The sequence below is a fragment of the Anguilla rostrata genome, chromosome 11 (genome assembly GCF_018555375.3).
Source record: "Anguilla rostrata isolate EN2019 chromosome 11, ASM1855537v3, whole genome shotgun sequence".
Taxonomy (NCBI): Eukaryota; Metazoa; Chordata; class Actinopteri; order Anguilliformes; family Anguillidae; genus Anguilla; species Anguilla rostrata.
Window position 1 is genome coordinate 29513554 of NC_057943.1, and position 14870 is coordinate 29528423.

The 14870-nt window shown below is 43.7% G+C and overlaps 1 protein-coding gene across 2 annotated transcripts in view; it reads left to right on the forward strand.

Moving 5' to 3' along the window:
* The window catches only part of LOC135234548 (arf-GAP with coiled-coil, ANK repeat and PH domain-containing protein 3-like), a 99711-nt gene extending 86255 nt beyond the window's left edge, over positions 1–13456 (forward strand). The window contains exons 19-25 of one of the 2 annotated variants that reach the window (XM_064299253.1): positions 126–224; positions 376–468; positions 1036–1256; positions 2143–2252; positions 2824–2934; positions 3383–3444; positions 10977–13456. In XM_064299253.1, the coding sequence (XP_064155323.1) occupies positions 126–224; positions 376–468; positions 1036–1256; positions 2143–2252; positions 2824–2934; positions 3383–3444; positions 10977–11083 (803 nt within the window). In that variant the 3' untranslated portion in view covers positions 11084–13456. Of the gene's footprint in view, positions 1–125; positions 225–375; positions 469–1035; positions 1257–2142; positions 2253–2823; positions 2935–3382; positions 8176–10976 lie in introns of those variants that run through there. The other variant, XM_064299254.1, reaches the window with a different exon arrangement.
* Positions 13457–14870: the final 1414 nt, after the last annotated feature.

A 14870-nucleotide genomic window follows, 5' to 3' on the forward strand; every position in this document is an offset into this window, starting at 1 on the left:
AGGGTCCACAGTGAGTGGGGGGATTACAGTGCTTTAGGGTCGCACTGGCGGCAGGTTTTTGGGGTTTGCCTGTCTCCCTGATTTTTAAGTGTGTGCAAACCCCCCCCCCTCTCCCCACCCCACAGCTGCTGCCCTGGAGAGGAAGTTCCGCCGGGATTCGCTCTTCTGTCCCGACGAGCTGGACTCTCTCTTCTCCTACTTCGACACGGGCTCCGGGCCCCGCAGTAAGCACCATCTCTCTTTCACACACACACACACACACACACACACACACACACACGCGCGCACACACGCGCACACACACACACACGCACACGTGGAGAGGCGGAGGGGGTGACTAACGTGTCCCTGGCTTGGCGCTCGTTGGCCCTGCAGGTCTGAGCAGCGACAGCGGACTCGGCGGGAGCACCGACGGCAGCACAGACATCCTGGTGTTCGGTTCGGTGGTGGACAGCGTCACGGAGGAAGGTGGGTGGCTCTGGAAGCAGGAAGTGATGGTGTGTTTACAGGAAGTGAATATTTCAGTGGCTGAATGATTACCAGCCACAGAATAGAGCAGGGTAGCAGAAGCGGCCATACAGACGGCTCTGTTTTCTCTGAACCCCAGTCTTTCACTCTGGCTTTCAGCATCTCTATGGTAGGGATCTTCCACAGAGACTCTCTGCCAGACTCAGAGAATGGAGGAGATTAGGCCTCTGAAAGGGGAAGAGAAAGTCTTAAGAAGGATTTTTTTTTTCTTCTCTAATATCAATGAAATCAGTAGACTAGCCCCTAGGATGCATTGATACAGTACATGTCGATGCTGACCAGACTGATTGTTTTAATGGCTTTGTGGTTTGGTTGATGGTGTCTTCATGCAACCAGTTTGTGCCTTGGTCAATTTGTGGTTCAGTTCCTGACCAATCAGTGAGCTAGAAAGGGTAGAGTAATTAAGGCCTAAAAGAAAGTTAAAGGCAGAAATGCCTCTCTCTGTGGTGTGCGTTTGTGTGGGTGTCTGGGTTTGGGCGACACGCTGACCGGTCTCCATGTGCGCAGAGTGCGAGGTGTCGGAGGAGTCCAGCGAGGAGGCGGAGCTGGAGGCCGAGGCGTGGGAGCAGGACGATGCGCGGGAGCTCCACCCGGGGGCGCTGCTGTACAAGGCGTCCCGGGCCAGGAACCTGCCCGTCATGGCCGAGGCGCTGGCGCACGGGGCCGACGTCAACGCCGCCAGCCAGGAGGACGAGAGCAAGACCCCGCTCATCCAGGCTGTGATAGGGGTGAGGCCCCTCACGCGTGTGCACACTCAGGCCTTAACGCCAACAAAGCAGGAGTTTGCAATATAGCCCCAGAGCACATAGCATCAAGGTTTCAGCAGTGTATTGGTCCACTTGCATCTAATGTCTAGTCCAACTAGACGAAATCTAGGTGTTAGCTGTTTTGATTCACTTTTTCTTTATTAGACAGCTTTTTCGTGCATGCGTGGGAATGCCTGGGAACTCCTGTACACATGAATGAGCCAATCATCTAACTCACACATAACTTCATAATCAGTGTTAGCGATCTCAGCATCAGTCTCTATGAGCTGTTAGGAGTTGGTTGTCGTTAGCAGGCATTAGCAGCTTACACTTCAAACAGAAACAGTCACACACAGAGCCTCAGTTTCTGCAGGTAGAGCCTGGCAGGTCTGCTACTGATTTTCAAAAGCACCACAAAGTGTGGAAAGTTGTGGCAGTTCTTTTTTCTCCTAGCACTCCCCACGACCGAAGAGTGGCAGTTTCTCACAGCAGGCAGGGTTCATGGCAGTGATGCTGTTCTTTGAGACAGTCCCAGAGTTGAGGTGGGGGGTCATTATCAGCCTCTGCAGGAACCGCTCCTCTCCCTCCCCTAAGCGCCCCCCCCATGAGTCTTCTGAGCGAGCTGGAAACAGGCAGCATCGCCTGCAAGGAGATCCTCATCTGAAGAATTAAAACCTTTTTCCTTTCTCTCCCTCTTTGTTTCTCTCTTTCTTCACTGTCTCTCTTTCTCACTCCTGCTGTGTTTTCCCCTTTTCTCACCTTTGCTTCTGTTTGTTTGCCCCCCCTTCACTCTTTCCCCTTGTTTCTCACCCTCACTTCTCTGTGCTCCCTCTCTATCACTCCCTCTCTCTCTCTCTCTGCCTGACAGGGCTCTTTGATAGCCTGTGAGTTCCTTCTTCAGAACGGCGCGGACGTCAACCAGAGAGACACGCGGGGGAGAGGGCCGCTGCACCACGCCACGTATCTGGGGCACACGGGGTGAGAGGCAGCTTTTCACCAGCCTGGCATTCCCTCTGCACCGCTACGCCACGCTAGCAAATCAGCCATGCTGACTAATGAGCCATGCTAACAAATCAACCAATGCTGACAAATGAACTATGCTAGCAAATCAGCCATGCTAACAACAAATCAGCCATGCTGACTAATGAGTTATGCTGACAAATCAGCTATGCTAACATTAGAGCTGTTAATTAGTAATGAGTCTCTCTCTATCGCTCTCTATTTATATTATCAACATTACTGTACTTTGACGGAAGGCTACCTAATTTTAGCACAAAACCACTGTGAAAGTGATGAGGCTTTCTTCATGAATGTCTCTGATTTCATCCAGTAATAACTTTATGTATATGGTCTAAATCATTCATTCCTGTAATTATTGAATAACCACATTGCTTGTGGTGCTCTTTGAATAGTCTTCACCAGACCGTAGTTCTTTAATGCGAGGGTGGATGTAAGAAGGACAGGATTCCTTTCAGTACAGTGCAGTAAGTTGAGTGCAGTACAGTGTGATCGAGCGTACGGTGCGCTGCGCCCCCCCTCTGTCCCGCAGGCAGGTGTGTCTGTTCCTCAAGCGGGGCGCCACGCAGAACGACGGGGACGACGACGGACAGGACCCCCTGAGCATCGCCGTGCAGGCCGCCAACGCCGACATCGTCACCCTGTACGTGTCACCCTCCCGCCGGTCATGACGTCACGGCACGATGCGTGGCTTTGCACCGTGCCTAAAATCCTAAAATCACCCCCCAGCTGTGCCAATATTCTTCATACGATCTGAGTGCCATATTAACAGAGATGGGAGAAAGTGCTCTAGAATGTTCTGTGCAGTTCAGGCTGGGCACCCTGTCATATACCCTGAGATTTAAGGGCGCAGTTGTATTACACTGTACCACCTAGTTCACAGATTTGAACGACTGCCCAGTTCCTTTACAACTGTGTTTGTCTGAACAATGTGTCATTTTTGACATTTTAGTGCAGATTGTTTGCAAGACCTTGTGTGACACTGACATCATTTCTTTTACACTCTTCCACCCACTTCAACTCCCAACTTCTTTCCAATGCCCAATCTCCTCCCCCTCCTGTCGCACTCTCCTCCCCCTGTCCTCCCCCAGGTTGCGGCTGGCCCGGATGAACGAGGAGATGCGGGAGTCTGAAGGCCCGTTCGGACAGACAGGTCAATACCCCAGTAGCAGCCCGACCGAGCAGCAGTATAAGAAATGCATTCAGGAGTTCATCTGCCTTACCATAGAAGAGTGCTAACGGGGAGGGCCCTGTTCAAAGGGGGGAGGGGCTTTGTGGGTATGGGGTGGGGTTGAGGGGAGGGACTGGCCCATTCCCATGATGGCCATTCTCCAGCAAAATTTCCTGCAGGCTCCTCCCCCGTCCCCTCCCTTCCATCTCTCCCAGAGTGCATTGCGTTGCTTAGAGATCGCTGTTATTCTTTGCAGTATTCATCCTCCACTTTGTACAATACAACCACTGAGCCAATGAGCCATGGTGCATGGGCATACTGCAGGTAGAACTGGGGGGCCAGATGCTCCAAGGGGTGGGGCTTACTCCTGACCAATCAGGTCATGGCATTGGCCTCCATCTGGGCTGGGCAGGACATAGACACAGGAGTGCAGGGAAACTCTTAGATCCATGTCTGTAGGGCGCTGTTTCATCCCTCATTCCCGTGTCTCATAGACGTTCGTCTTTTTGAGGCACGTCTTTTCATCGTGTACCTTGAAAATTTGCAGCCGTCTATGGTCAGACTGAGACACCAATGAGTGACAGTTTGGAAAGGAAATGCCAGGAGGCCAGTCGACCACAGGAACGTGCATTTCCTGTCTGAGATCTTTGGTATCGCCTAGCGAAGGCTTCAGAAAATGGCCTGGTGACATAAAGTCATGAAGGAATCCCATGTTTCTCTCCGTATTTCTACCAAAGGGTCAGAGCTAGAAAGGGCAAGTCCCTGTTCAGGTGGATTAAAATAGCCCAGGTCTGAGATAGACAGTTTCACCCCAAAGCCGCATGCAAGAAGGACATACATCTTACCACACACTCCAGTCATATTTCTTAAAGGGACCAACTTTATCAAACAACACCATGCTCAGTCAGTCCATAATATTTTGGAACTTCCTTACTTGAATTAGCTTTTATACAGATACAATTTCCACACCCATGCCAGGTCACATAAATTTCAGATGTTCTGAAATAAAGGATCACTCCAGTCCTGGAGGGCCACAGTGTCTGTTGGCTATTGGCTTACTTTAAGTTAGTGATTGGCCAATGAGTCCATGTGGTAGAACACTTGGAATGTTGGTAGTGGGATGGGTGTATTCCCTTAGTCCGGTGTTTCCCAAAACTCTCCTCAGGTTCTCCCAGTGAGATCCAGGTATTTGATGTGTTCCATCTCAAGCGCAACTGACGCAACTGATCAAGGGCTTGATTAGTTGTATCAGGTGTGCTTGTGGTGGAACACATCAAATATCCCGGGTCCGGCCTGGTGTGCTCGAGGAGAGGATTGGGAACCTCTGCCTTGGTGCCAAACCCCAAAAAACATGAGGTCTCCGTGGGGTGAGAACAGAAGAAGCGCAAGCCCTGGTTCTTCTACGAGTCCCTGGCTCCTGCTGTCCGTGCCCAAAGAGCACACCCTTAGTGTGCTGAGAGGTTTCCGGAAGAACGCTGTGAATTTGCTTTTCAGGCATCTTCAGTCCTGTCGGAAAAAGACATGATGTTGGTGAGATTTGAGTAGGCTTTATCATACACTGTGTCAGCCCACAAAATCTCAGTACTTACAGGAGTCCGGTCTAACCTTGCTAGAGTGAAATGGCACGATATAATATGTGCGTGTGTGTGTCTGTGTGCCTGCATGTGTGTATTTCAAATGGGAGGGGACTCATGAACATAATAGTTAAGATATGTGGGCCAACATGACTGTGAATCCAAGTTTCTCTCTCAAAAGAAATGTGTACATACACAATGGAGATTTGGATAGTGCAGTTTATTTAAAATAAGGTACTAGGTTCTAGGACTTTACTAGAAGTACAGCAACATTGTGCACTTTTTGTATCTTTGATATTTTCTTGTACTTTACCGTTGTAATTCTGTTGCTTTTGGGTATTTGTATCCAACACTCTCAGAAATGTAGCTACAGTGGAGGTACATTTTTGTCCTTTAAGGAATAAATTTTGTGAATGTACCCTGAAAGTACAACACTGTTCTATTTGGGTACTAGTAAATACCTTTTAAAACAAAAAAGGTACAAATGAATTATGTATGGCTGGCTAGGGGTACAATTTAATGTGCCTGTTGGGTACCACCCCAGTGACAAGTGTTTGTACCTTTTTAGGCACTTTTTCCAACCGTTTTTTCTGAGAGTGAATAGAACAACTTTGTCATCAGATTTTTATTTATATTCAACTGCCCAGAGGACTAGTGCAATGATTATTTCAATACAGATAATCTGTATTTCTTTAACTTTCTTATTTTTAGCCTGTTTAATTTTTAACAAGACAAAGCAGATGGTATTTTTTTAAACTTGATATATTTTGTTAGGCTTTCATTTTCTGAGCGCTCACACTCACATACTTGTCAGTTCATCAGCCTTGGATCCCTATTAAAAGCCTGTTTTTAGGGAATAAGACCACACATCTACAATAAAACAGTACACTAGATAGTTATTTGGGTTTTTATAAGCAGAATTGTTTCAAGAGAAAAACTATTGATTTGAATATATATAGTATATATACATGTGGTAAGATGTCTGTGTATTTGTAGACGTATGTTTGAAATACTGATTTGCAAACCGATATGTAAAAATACTATCATAATTGTTGTTAGTTATATGCTTTGTTGGAATACTGCATGGGGTGATATTGCCCTGACCCTTAACCTCTAGTTGATTTGTTCTCCTGTAGTGGTTGTAGGTGAATATGTGATACTCTGTACAGTCCTTGTTATAAGAACCTTGTAATGTGATGCCAAATCCTGAGTTTGAAAACTGTGCAAATAATGACGTAGCTATAGTTCGCTGCTCAGCCAGAAAGTTGCTGGCCATCCCGTCAGAGCGGTTGTACATGATACAGGTCTTCAGTCAATGGGTCAAATACACCATCAGAAACATTGCATACATACAGGCCAAGGTAAAATGTCCGCTTGCGTGCTTCACTTCACCCGAGTTTAAATTGACTGTTCTTTACCTTGTACTGTATGTCCTTTGCTCTAATTGCATACGCATTGCAAAGGTTTCAATTCGCCCAGATACATCATTAACCCTGACTGTGGAATTTAACTGTTCTTTTCTCTGATCTTGCTTACGCAACATTACTACTTCAGCTGGCACCGAAATGAACTAGAGCGTTGTGAAATGAACGTAAGACCCGCTTAAATTTGATGCTCATTCACAAGGACCGAGCGCAGTGAGGTTAGTCTGGATGGACACTCTAATGCTTGCGTACAAGTGAGCCCGGTCGACGACGATGGCTCTATTATTCATGCTTTCTGCAACTTGGGGAGCTGGCGTCGTGGCCTTTGATGTCACTAAGCCTCAGGTTGAATCTGCCGCCAAGCCCCAAAATATAAACTATTAATCTGTTATGTAAATTAACCTCTGCCGCGTGTATAATTGTAGAGTTATCTAACTGTGGCCCATGTGCACTGTATTTAATTATGTGTTCTCATTATAGATTCAATTTATGTAACCAGGAGAGGCTGAAATTCAGTCTAAATTCAATGCACTTCATCCTTTATTTTCAGCGACGTGTTTAAGCAGTCTTACATAACCCTGAATTCAGCAAGCTGTGAATTAAACCCAATATTTGATGGCAGAACTCGAGGGGGGGAATGTAACTGTTGCTTACGCTTTTTTCAATCAATATTAAGGAAGAAACAAATGAATTTCAGCTTGATTTAATCTCATTGAAACAGAGCCCAGTGTATTTACTGGGCAGCTCGCTCCTTTTACGTTTTGAAGGCTTCTCGCTTTGAAATGGCCGATTTGCTTCAGAGCTTCGCTGCGGCTCAGTGAAGTTCCCTTTCTGCCGAGGACGGCCTGTCTTAATGGTGGAACTGGTGTATGGTGCATGTAGAAACCCAAGCAGCACGAATGAATGGACTCTACTGTTTCGGTCTCGTATGTTCTTCTCACCACGGTTCCACCGTTTAGAAAGGAGCTGTTGGGCACGATTGTTGGGAAGTTGGCCAGTCTGTAGATTAACTCGTTGGACTGAAAATCCATTGTGTTGCAGCTCCTCAGAAATGTTGATGAGGCACACATAGAGGTGGGGGAGAGGACAGCAGCTTATTGTTCCACGTAATGACCATTTCCTGTTCACCCTATATGTACCAGAAGCAATGGAAGCATTTTCAATGGAATTAAACCAAACAAATTGAGGAATATTTAAGTGAAAATACTTCTTTCCTCCCAATATGGCTGGGTATGAAGTCGGTAATAACTAATTACTGAACAAAATACCCCATTAAAGGCAAGATAGGGAAAAAGAGAATTTGTGACCGAAATATTATTTATAAAATCCCCTGTAGCCATGACTATATTCAGGATAAGCACGACCTTGAGTGCTGTATTGCCAGCTGAAGTGGTAAGTGTTGTGTCTTTGGTGACTGTTTCATGGTGGGTGTAGAAAGCGCTTCTGAGCGACTGTGCTGTAAATACGCTGAAGCTTTTTAACTCCTCTGCTGCCTCCTTTCAAAACACGGCCGTGAGCCTTTCGTCTTTTCTCACCAGGAGCCGACCGTTCTCTCTGAACACTGGTGGAGAACGGCCTGTGTCTCTGATATCCCTGTACAACCCACACTCCTGCTGTCTATCTGTTTTTGAATGTCATGTCTTTTTTTCTTTTCTGGTTGTCTTTCAAACCACTGGAAAAAAAATCTAAATAAAACTATGTGAATGAACTGTTAACCAGCTCTTCGTTTCTGCTTCCTGTCTGCGTGAATTCTCCTCTGTCTGTGTTGGTTTAACGTTCTGATTCTGCCAGTAGGGCTAACTGCATTAACCTTGGGGTGGGTGGTGTAGATTTAAGGTTGGGTGGAATTGGATGGGGGTTGTACTGATGCTTTCCGGGGGGGGCGGGAGGGGGTTTATGGGATATTACCCACAATTCACATTGATTACTGAGGCAGTGAGTCTTCTCAAAGGGTGGCCTTCTCTAATGTATGAAGATTTTAAGGTACATATCCATCACCAATCTGCTTATTATATATTTATTCTGTGTATATATAGTATTCATAGTGCATCAATCTCCCTTTTGTACTAGCTAAGATTAGGTCTGCTCTGTTCCTGTATTCTTTGACCAATTTTAGGTGTAGCCTTAATGTGGGTGCTTTGACTACAGACTTGCTGTATAAAATCCATCCACATACATAACACAGCATGCTACATAACATACTATGATACCTAAGAAATGTGTAATATATATGTAAAACCAAATGTTTTACTTATATACTGAAATATGTTCCATATTGAAAATTGTGTTTGGACTGACTTGTGGTTCTGACGAAACTTCAGTTTGAGCAGCTTTAGAACATACTGGTAGAAGGCAGGCAGTACTGCTCAAGAGCCTTTTGCTATGTAATTGGCATTGATGCCCCCCCCCCTGGAGGGTTCATGTTTGGAACAGAAACACTCTCAATGTATTGTTTGTGGTCTCTAGGCTATGTAAGTGCATAATAGCTGTACATAGGGTGCAAACCATTTGGGCATGTCTGCTTGGGTACATGGTGTTAATGGCTTTCCTCACTATCCTGAAATGTTTCCTCGTGAAAAATCACTGATGGAATAATAGGGGTTCTAGCATTATAGTGAAAACATCTAGGGGTGCATTTCAGAGGTTAGACATTTTCCTTATCAAAATATAACATGACAAAGTGATGAATATTAGATATTAGATAAAGTTGAACTGCAGCTCGTTTTATTTATCCCAGTTCATCCTTAAAAAGTAATGTTTACTTCTTGAAATAATGACTAATAATATTTATATACCTCAATTGTCTGGAGGACATGTTTGTAAAATGTATTAGTTGCTATGCACTGTATTTAAGACAGAACAAACAATATAATATATATAATTTCAGCTCTACTTGAATGCCCTATATAAATGTAGATCTATCCACCACAGTGGTTCGAAATTGCTATTTTTGCACACCATAGACGTCATTCTGCAGCAGTTTTTAAAAAGGGTGCCAACTGCCAAATAATTGCCATATGGCTCGGCAAGCTTTTGCTGAAGAATTTCCATAATTAATAGAACACTGCATAACAACAGTATCCACATACCCTTTAAAGTACATACCCGGTTTTAGGGGCTATTGTGGCTAAACAATAAAAAATCTTTCTTGAAAAGTAACTAACTAAATTCCTAAGGGATCACAAAACAGTCTCACACTGTCACAATGCTAGCATGTCCATTCAGTGTTAGCCGGGCTGTGTAATTCCTGTGTAATCCTCATTAGCAGATTAACAAGGCTTTATTGATTCTGCTCTCCCTCATTTTCTGTGGATTTGTGATCAGTCTTATTAATATGACATATCTGTTTTCTGTCTCAATGAACAGATCAGTTTGATTAATGTAATTTAATCTGATAAATATTTTTTTCTGTTAATTTTTTAGTCATTGTCACTTGAACAATCAAAACCAAGAATCAATGCTATTCTTTTCAAAGAAACCGGTAATACTGATAAAATAACCCGAAAGACATGTTAGATTTACAGAAATGACCACATTGCTATTTGGCTTAGTGTATAACATCACGTTTATACTGGACAGTTGCTCAGTTAATCTGGGCATGATCACATTGTGAAGGAAAGACCGACCACTAATTCTGTAGAAATAATTATTGTAAAACATATCACTAGACTTCCATTGCATGCATTGCTGTATTTGGAAGGATATCAAATACCCTGAAACATGGGTGCTGCATAATTGGCCATGGTGTTGCCTGGGGCAACAAGGTTTCAGTCAGCCAGGAGGTCACCCCGTATCAGCGACTCCTCCGGTTGTTCGTACTTCACTGTGTACTCCTCCAGCACAGTGACTGTGCAGCTCAGCTGGCAGAGCGTAGAGCTTAAAGAGCAGGAGGACAGTGTGTGCCTGTCTGCGCTATCCCAAATTGAACAATGATATTGCAGCAATGAGCTGGCCTACCAGTGCAAGTGTGAATTCCAGTTTAGGTTAAATGATTATGTCAAAATATGAAAGATACTGCTGCTATGTGTGGCCGGGTGTCAGTATCTGATAACCAGTCTGACTCCAGCCAGCAGCCCCACAAAGCGAAGTGTAATTGGCCGTGGTATTGCCCAGGGAGGGAGGGAGGGAGGGATTCAAATGATGGGATGACCATTCTGCATTGTTCAATAGTGACACATGCTGGTCATCTTGACACCTACAGCCTGTTGGCTCAAGCTGTGCTTGAAGTGTCTTCCTCTGACTCCTATCCATGCAAGCTCAACTTGTGGACTTTGGTGTGCAAAAGAAGCAGCAGGAGAGGACAGCTAAGCTTCACTGCTGCTAGCAGCGTGCAACAGGTGGATCTAACGGAGCATTCCAGATCATTGACAAAATGGAAAAGAAAAAAACATTTTTGAAAAGCACATTGCAGCGTCTTTGCAACATTTTGCCAAAATGTTACGTGAATGTGTTAAACAGATAAGAACAGTGCAATGTGTTTGTGAACATTTGTGACCACCTCCTGTTCTGCTTCCAGGTGACACAACTTATCTGGACATCTTTCGGGAGTTTTCGCACATGGCGTCCCACAACCCTGAGAAGCTGAAACGAAGGAGCGTGCATTTCCGCCACTCCTTCAGGTAGCCTCCTGCTAACCAGGGTCCCGCCCCCTCTGTGCTGAAGGAGCCCTGCCCCCAGCACTTTAGGAGCCAAACCCCCCGTGCTGGAGGAGCCTACCCCCTCTCTGCTGAAGAAGCCCCGTCCCCTCTGCTGGAGGAGCCCCGCCCCGCCCCCCTGTGCTGAAGGAGCCCCATCCCCAGAACTTTAGGTGCTCCACCCCCCTGTGCTGAAGCCCCACCTCTTGCTCTGGAGGAGCCCTTCCCCCTGCACTTTAGGAGCCCCCCCTCCCCTGTGCTGGAGGAGAACTGCCCCCCTCTGCTGGTGGAGCCATGCTCCTAATCACAGAGTATCCCTCTTTGTCCATTACACCTGAAATTCCCCGGTCCTGTCCAGTCCAGTGCAGCACCCCAAGGGCTGAAGAAGGGCACATTTTGGAGAGAGTGAGATCCACATCGCCTCTCCTGTCCAGTGACGTCCCAGCTCATCACACACTGTGATGTCATTTCTGCACTTACTCTGATATCTACACTGCCACATTTTAGGCTACCCAATTCCTAGGACATGTGCTGAGTGAACTCCAGGTATTCCAACATCCCATACATCATGTGGTATCATAAAATTTAGCTATATCTAAATTAGCAATATTATACACAACAAATGACATGCTGAATTCATTAATTTCACATTTTTATAAGTGCATATACATAAACTTACATGAGCCTGTCTCATGGATGCAAGTACAATTTTGAACTGACTGACTGAGCCCATAAGGTATAATTTCTGTGAAATACGTCCAAACCTGTGTTTGATTTCGTAGCCATATTTATTTTAATATGGGATTTGCACTTATCTCTTCTCCCTCCTTGTATCAGAAATCCATCCAGTTCAAACAACACTTACAGTACATGTATTTTTGAGGTGCTTAACCTCTCCCTCCCTGCATATAGAGTAGGTTTGGGATCATTTGGCTTCCTTCATGTGGTTTAGTTTATTATGACAGTCTCATCCTGAACAGGCTGTATTAGTGTTATAGGGACCATATGACATTTATACCATTATTAACAAACACATCCATAATGATCACTGTCCTCTATAACAGGGATCCTCTGACTCAGTTCTGGACCACAATTTCAAACCCTAAATCATAATAAGCTGTTAATTGCTGTTAATTATATGTCTTTAGTGATTTATAAGAGGCATAGGCTTATTATATAAAATATCACATTTTGTGGAGAGCATGACAGGTAAAATCTCTCCTTGATTACATTTTTTAAACAAACATTCTTTCCAATGTTTGCCTATAGTATTTTAAGTGCAAGTTTTGTGGGGAAATGCAGGTCTATTCCTCTTACCTTGCGCCGATTTATTTATTTTTTTTGCCACTTTTTTGTTTCAGAAGGTTTTGGCCCCACAAAAATCTAACCCTCTCCAGCTAGCTCATAATCTGGTTTGGTGTCCCCTGAACAGGAAAAATGTCAAAGTTCAAATCAGATCATAATAACCACTGTGTAGATTCTATATATGCCTTTAAAAGGCGGCACGTGATCTTAGCCTCTCACAGGAGTCTTTTTGAAGGGACAGCAAACAGCATGCGCAGCATTGCACTAATGAAGAAATGCAGTACAGTGAAGGTCTTCCATTCATGCTCAGCAGTTTCATGTTGCAGTCTGTGGTTTTAGTTTATCTGTGTCTTAAATGTATGTTGCCACTTACCCTATTGTCCTCATGTGCCTGCAGTCTGTGGCCTTACAGCTCAACGGTCAGTGATTCATGCTGTCAGTCCAAGACCAAGTTGACTAACTGGGGTCGTGGTTGTTCCAGTAATACCAGCTATGGCCCCATTTCTTTTCTTTAAAACTCAACTTCTGATTCTATCTTATGTAGTACGTTGAAAATTTCTTGAGTTCTTTTTCAATTTCTTCATTTAGACTGTCTTGTTTAACAGACACCACACAGTACTGTCCACACACCACACAGTACAGTCAGTGATTTTGGTGATAGAAACAGCCACTCTATGGTTACAACTTAAACTATACATTTCTATACACAGAGAACACGTAGTCAATCAAGTTTCCTTTATTTCTTTATAATTTTCAAACATAAGGACAGCATAGGAGGTCATTAATTTGCATGTATTTGTTGATCTTTTTTATATTAAATTGTACATGAAAAACATTATTTTATCCGATGACTATGCTGGTGTAGTCTTAATGTTTCCTGTAACGTCAGTGTAAAGATGTGCTAAAATTATCTATATTATAAAGCGAAATAATGTACATAAACATTTTAGGTGCAAAATGCTAATATATCTGAAAAGGATGGTGTTTTGTAATATAAATGTTGAGGCCATTGAATAAGCCTTTATGGAATGAAAATAAAGAATGGTTTTAATGAAAAGGTTTGCTTGGTTTTTTTTTGTATGTTTCTACATTCTTCTCAATATTCTGATATTATGACAGTAGACCAGCATTACAAGTATGGTCATAGCTATCCATTTTATGACAAAGAGATGGATTAGTCTAAAGATGAGTCTAAACTATTAAGTAAGTAAGTAGGCATACAGCACAGGTCACGTTAATATTTTTTATTTAATTTATTTTCCACATAAGTTATTGAACATTTGTCACTCTCAGTAATGTTACCCATTTGTAACCGCTGAAGTAAAGGGTTAGCAGAGCTGGCTACTGGCACTCTGCTGTCATGTTGGTCCACCACCATCCCTGTGCCACACAAGTCCAGGGTCTTTTTTTTAAATTGTACAGTATTCACCCCCAATATTTGTGTTTATGGCCACCGAAAACCTAAAACTGGCCCTGATAGTTAGCCAGGATGGCTAAATGAAATTAAAGTAATGAACCCTGCTACCTAGCAAGCTAGTTGGTACAGGTTATCATGTTATTAGTCATTGAATATGAAATGAAGCAAATAAAAATACAAACTTTCCCATGGTTTGATTTGTAGTTTATCGTCATTGTAGATTCACAGGCAAACTAAAATATAAATCTAGAATATATTAACACAGATTACATTCATAGCAAATCCTAAGAAAAAAAAACCAGAAACCGTAGAAAATGCCATAACCTGAACTATCCTGGATCAACATGCAGTCTGAAGAGGTTGGTCTCCAGTCTGTCTGAAGATGGACATTAATTCTGTTGTCTTGACTACAGCAACAGCTTCTACCATTGGGCAGCCATTGCATACAGGCACCATTACTGGGAGGAGCAACTCTGGAGATGGGGACTAGTCTTCTGCAAGGTTGTAAAGTGGAAAGATCTGTCCGGGGTGTAGGGGCTGAAGATTGACTGGAGATATGGTGGAGCTGTACTATTAATTTCCATATTAGCCTAAGCTGTCACTTCATGTTTCTAAAAATTTCACTAATATATTAATTTTTTTCTGTCATAGTGTATTAAGGCCATGTAACTTAATTCTTAGCCATTACATCTCCCTGTTTCTCTTACTTTAACCAGTGCTTTTCCCAACTTATTGGTTGAGCAGATGAACAGTGCTCCCTAGTGGTATATGTGTGACACAGAAAAGTAACACACATACCAAATAGCAGGAAGACTGGTCAGTGACTCCACTCACCTGGGGGGTGTTTCACAAAGCAGGATTAATGTGTTAGCTGGATGACTGTCCTGAGTTTTTTATACCCACTATCATGTTATGCTGTGTGGCAAATGTTTACATGGTGTACTGTATCAGATTTAGGTAACAAAGGGCAGCATTGCTTTGGAATAGAGATTGTATAATTTATGTGAGCTAAGATAAGTTTGTTGTAACTTGCCCTCATTTTGATATCAATGCT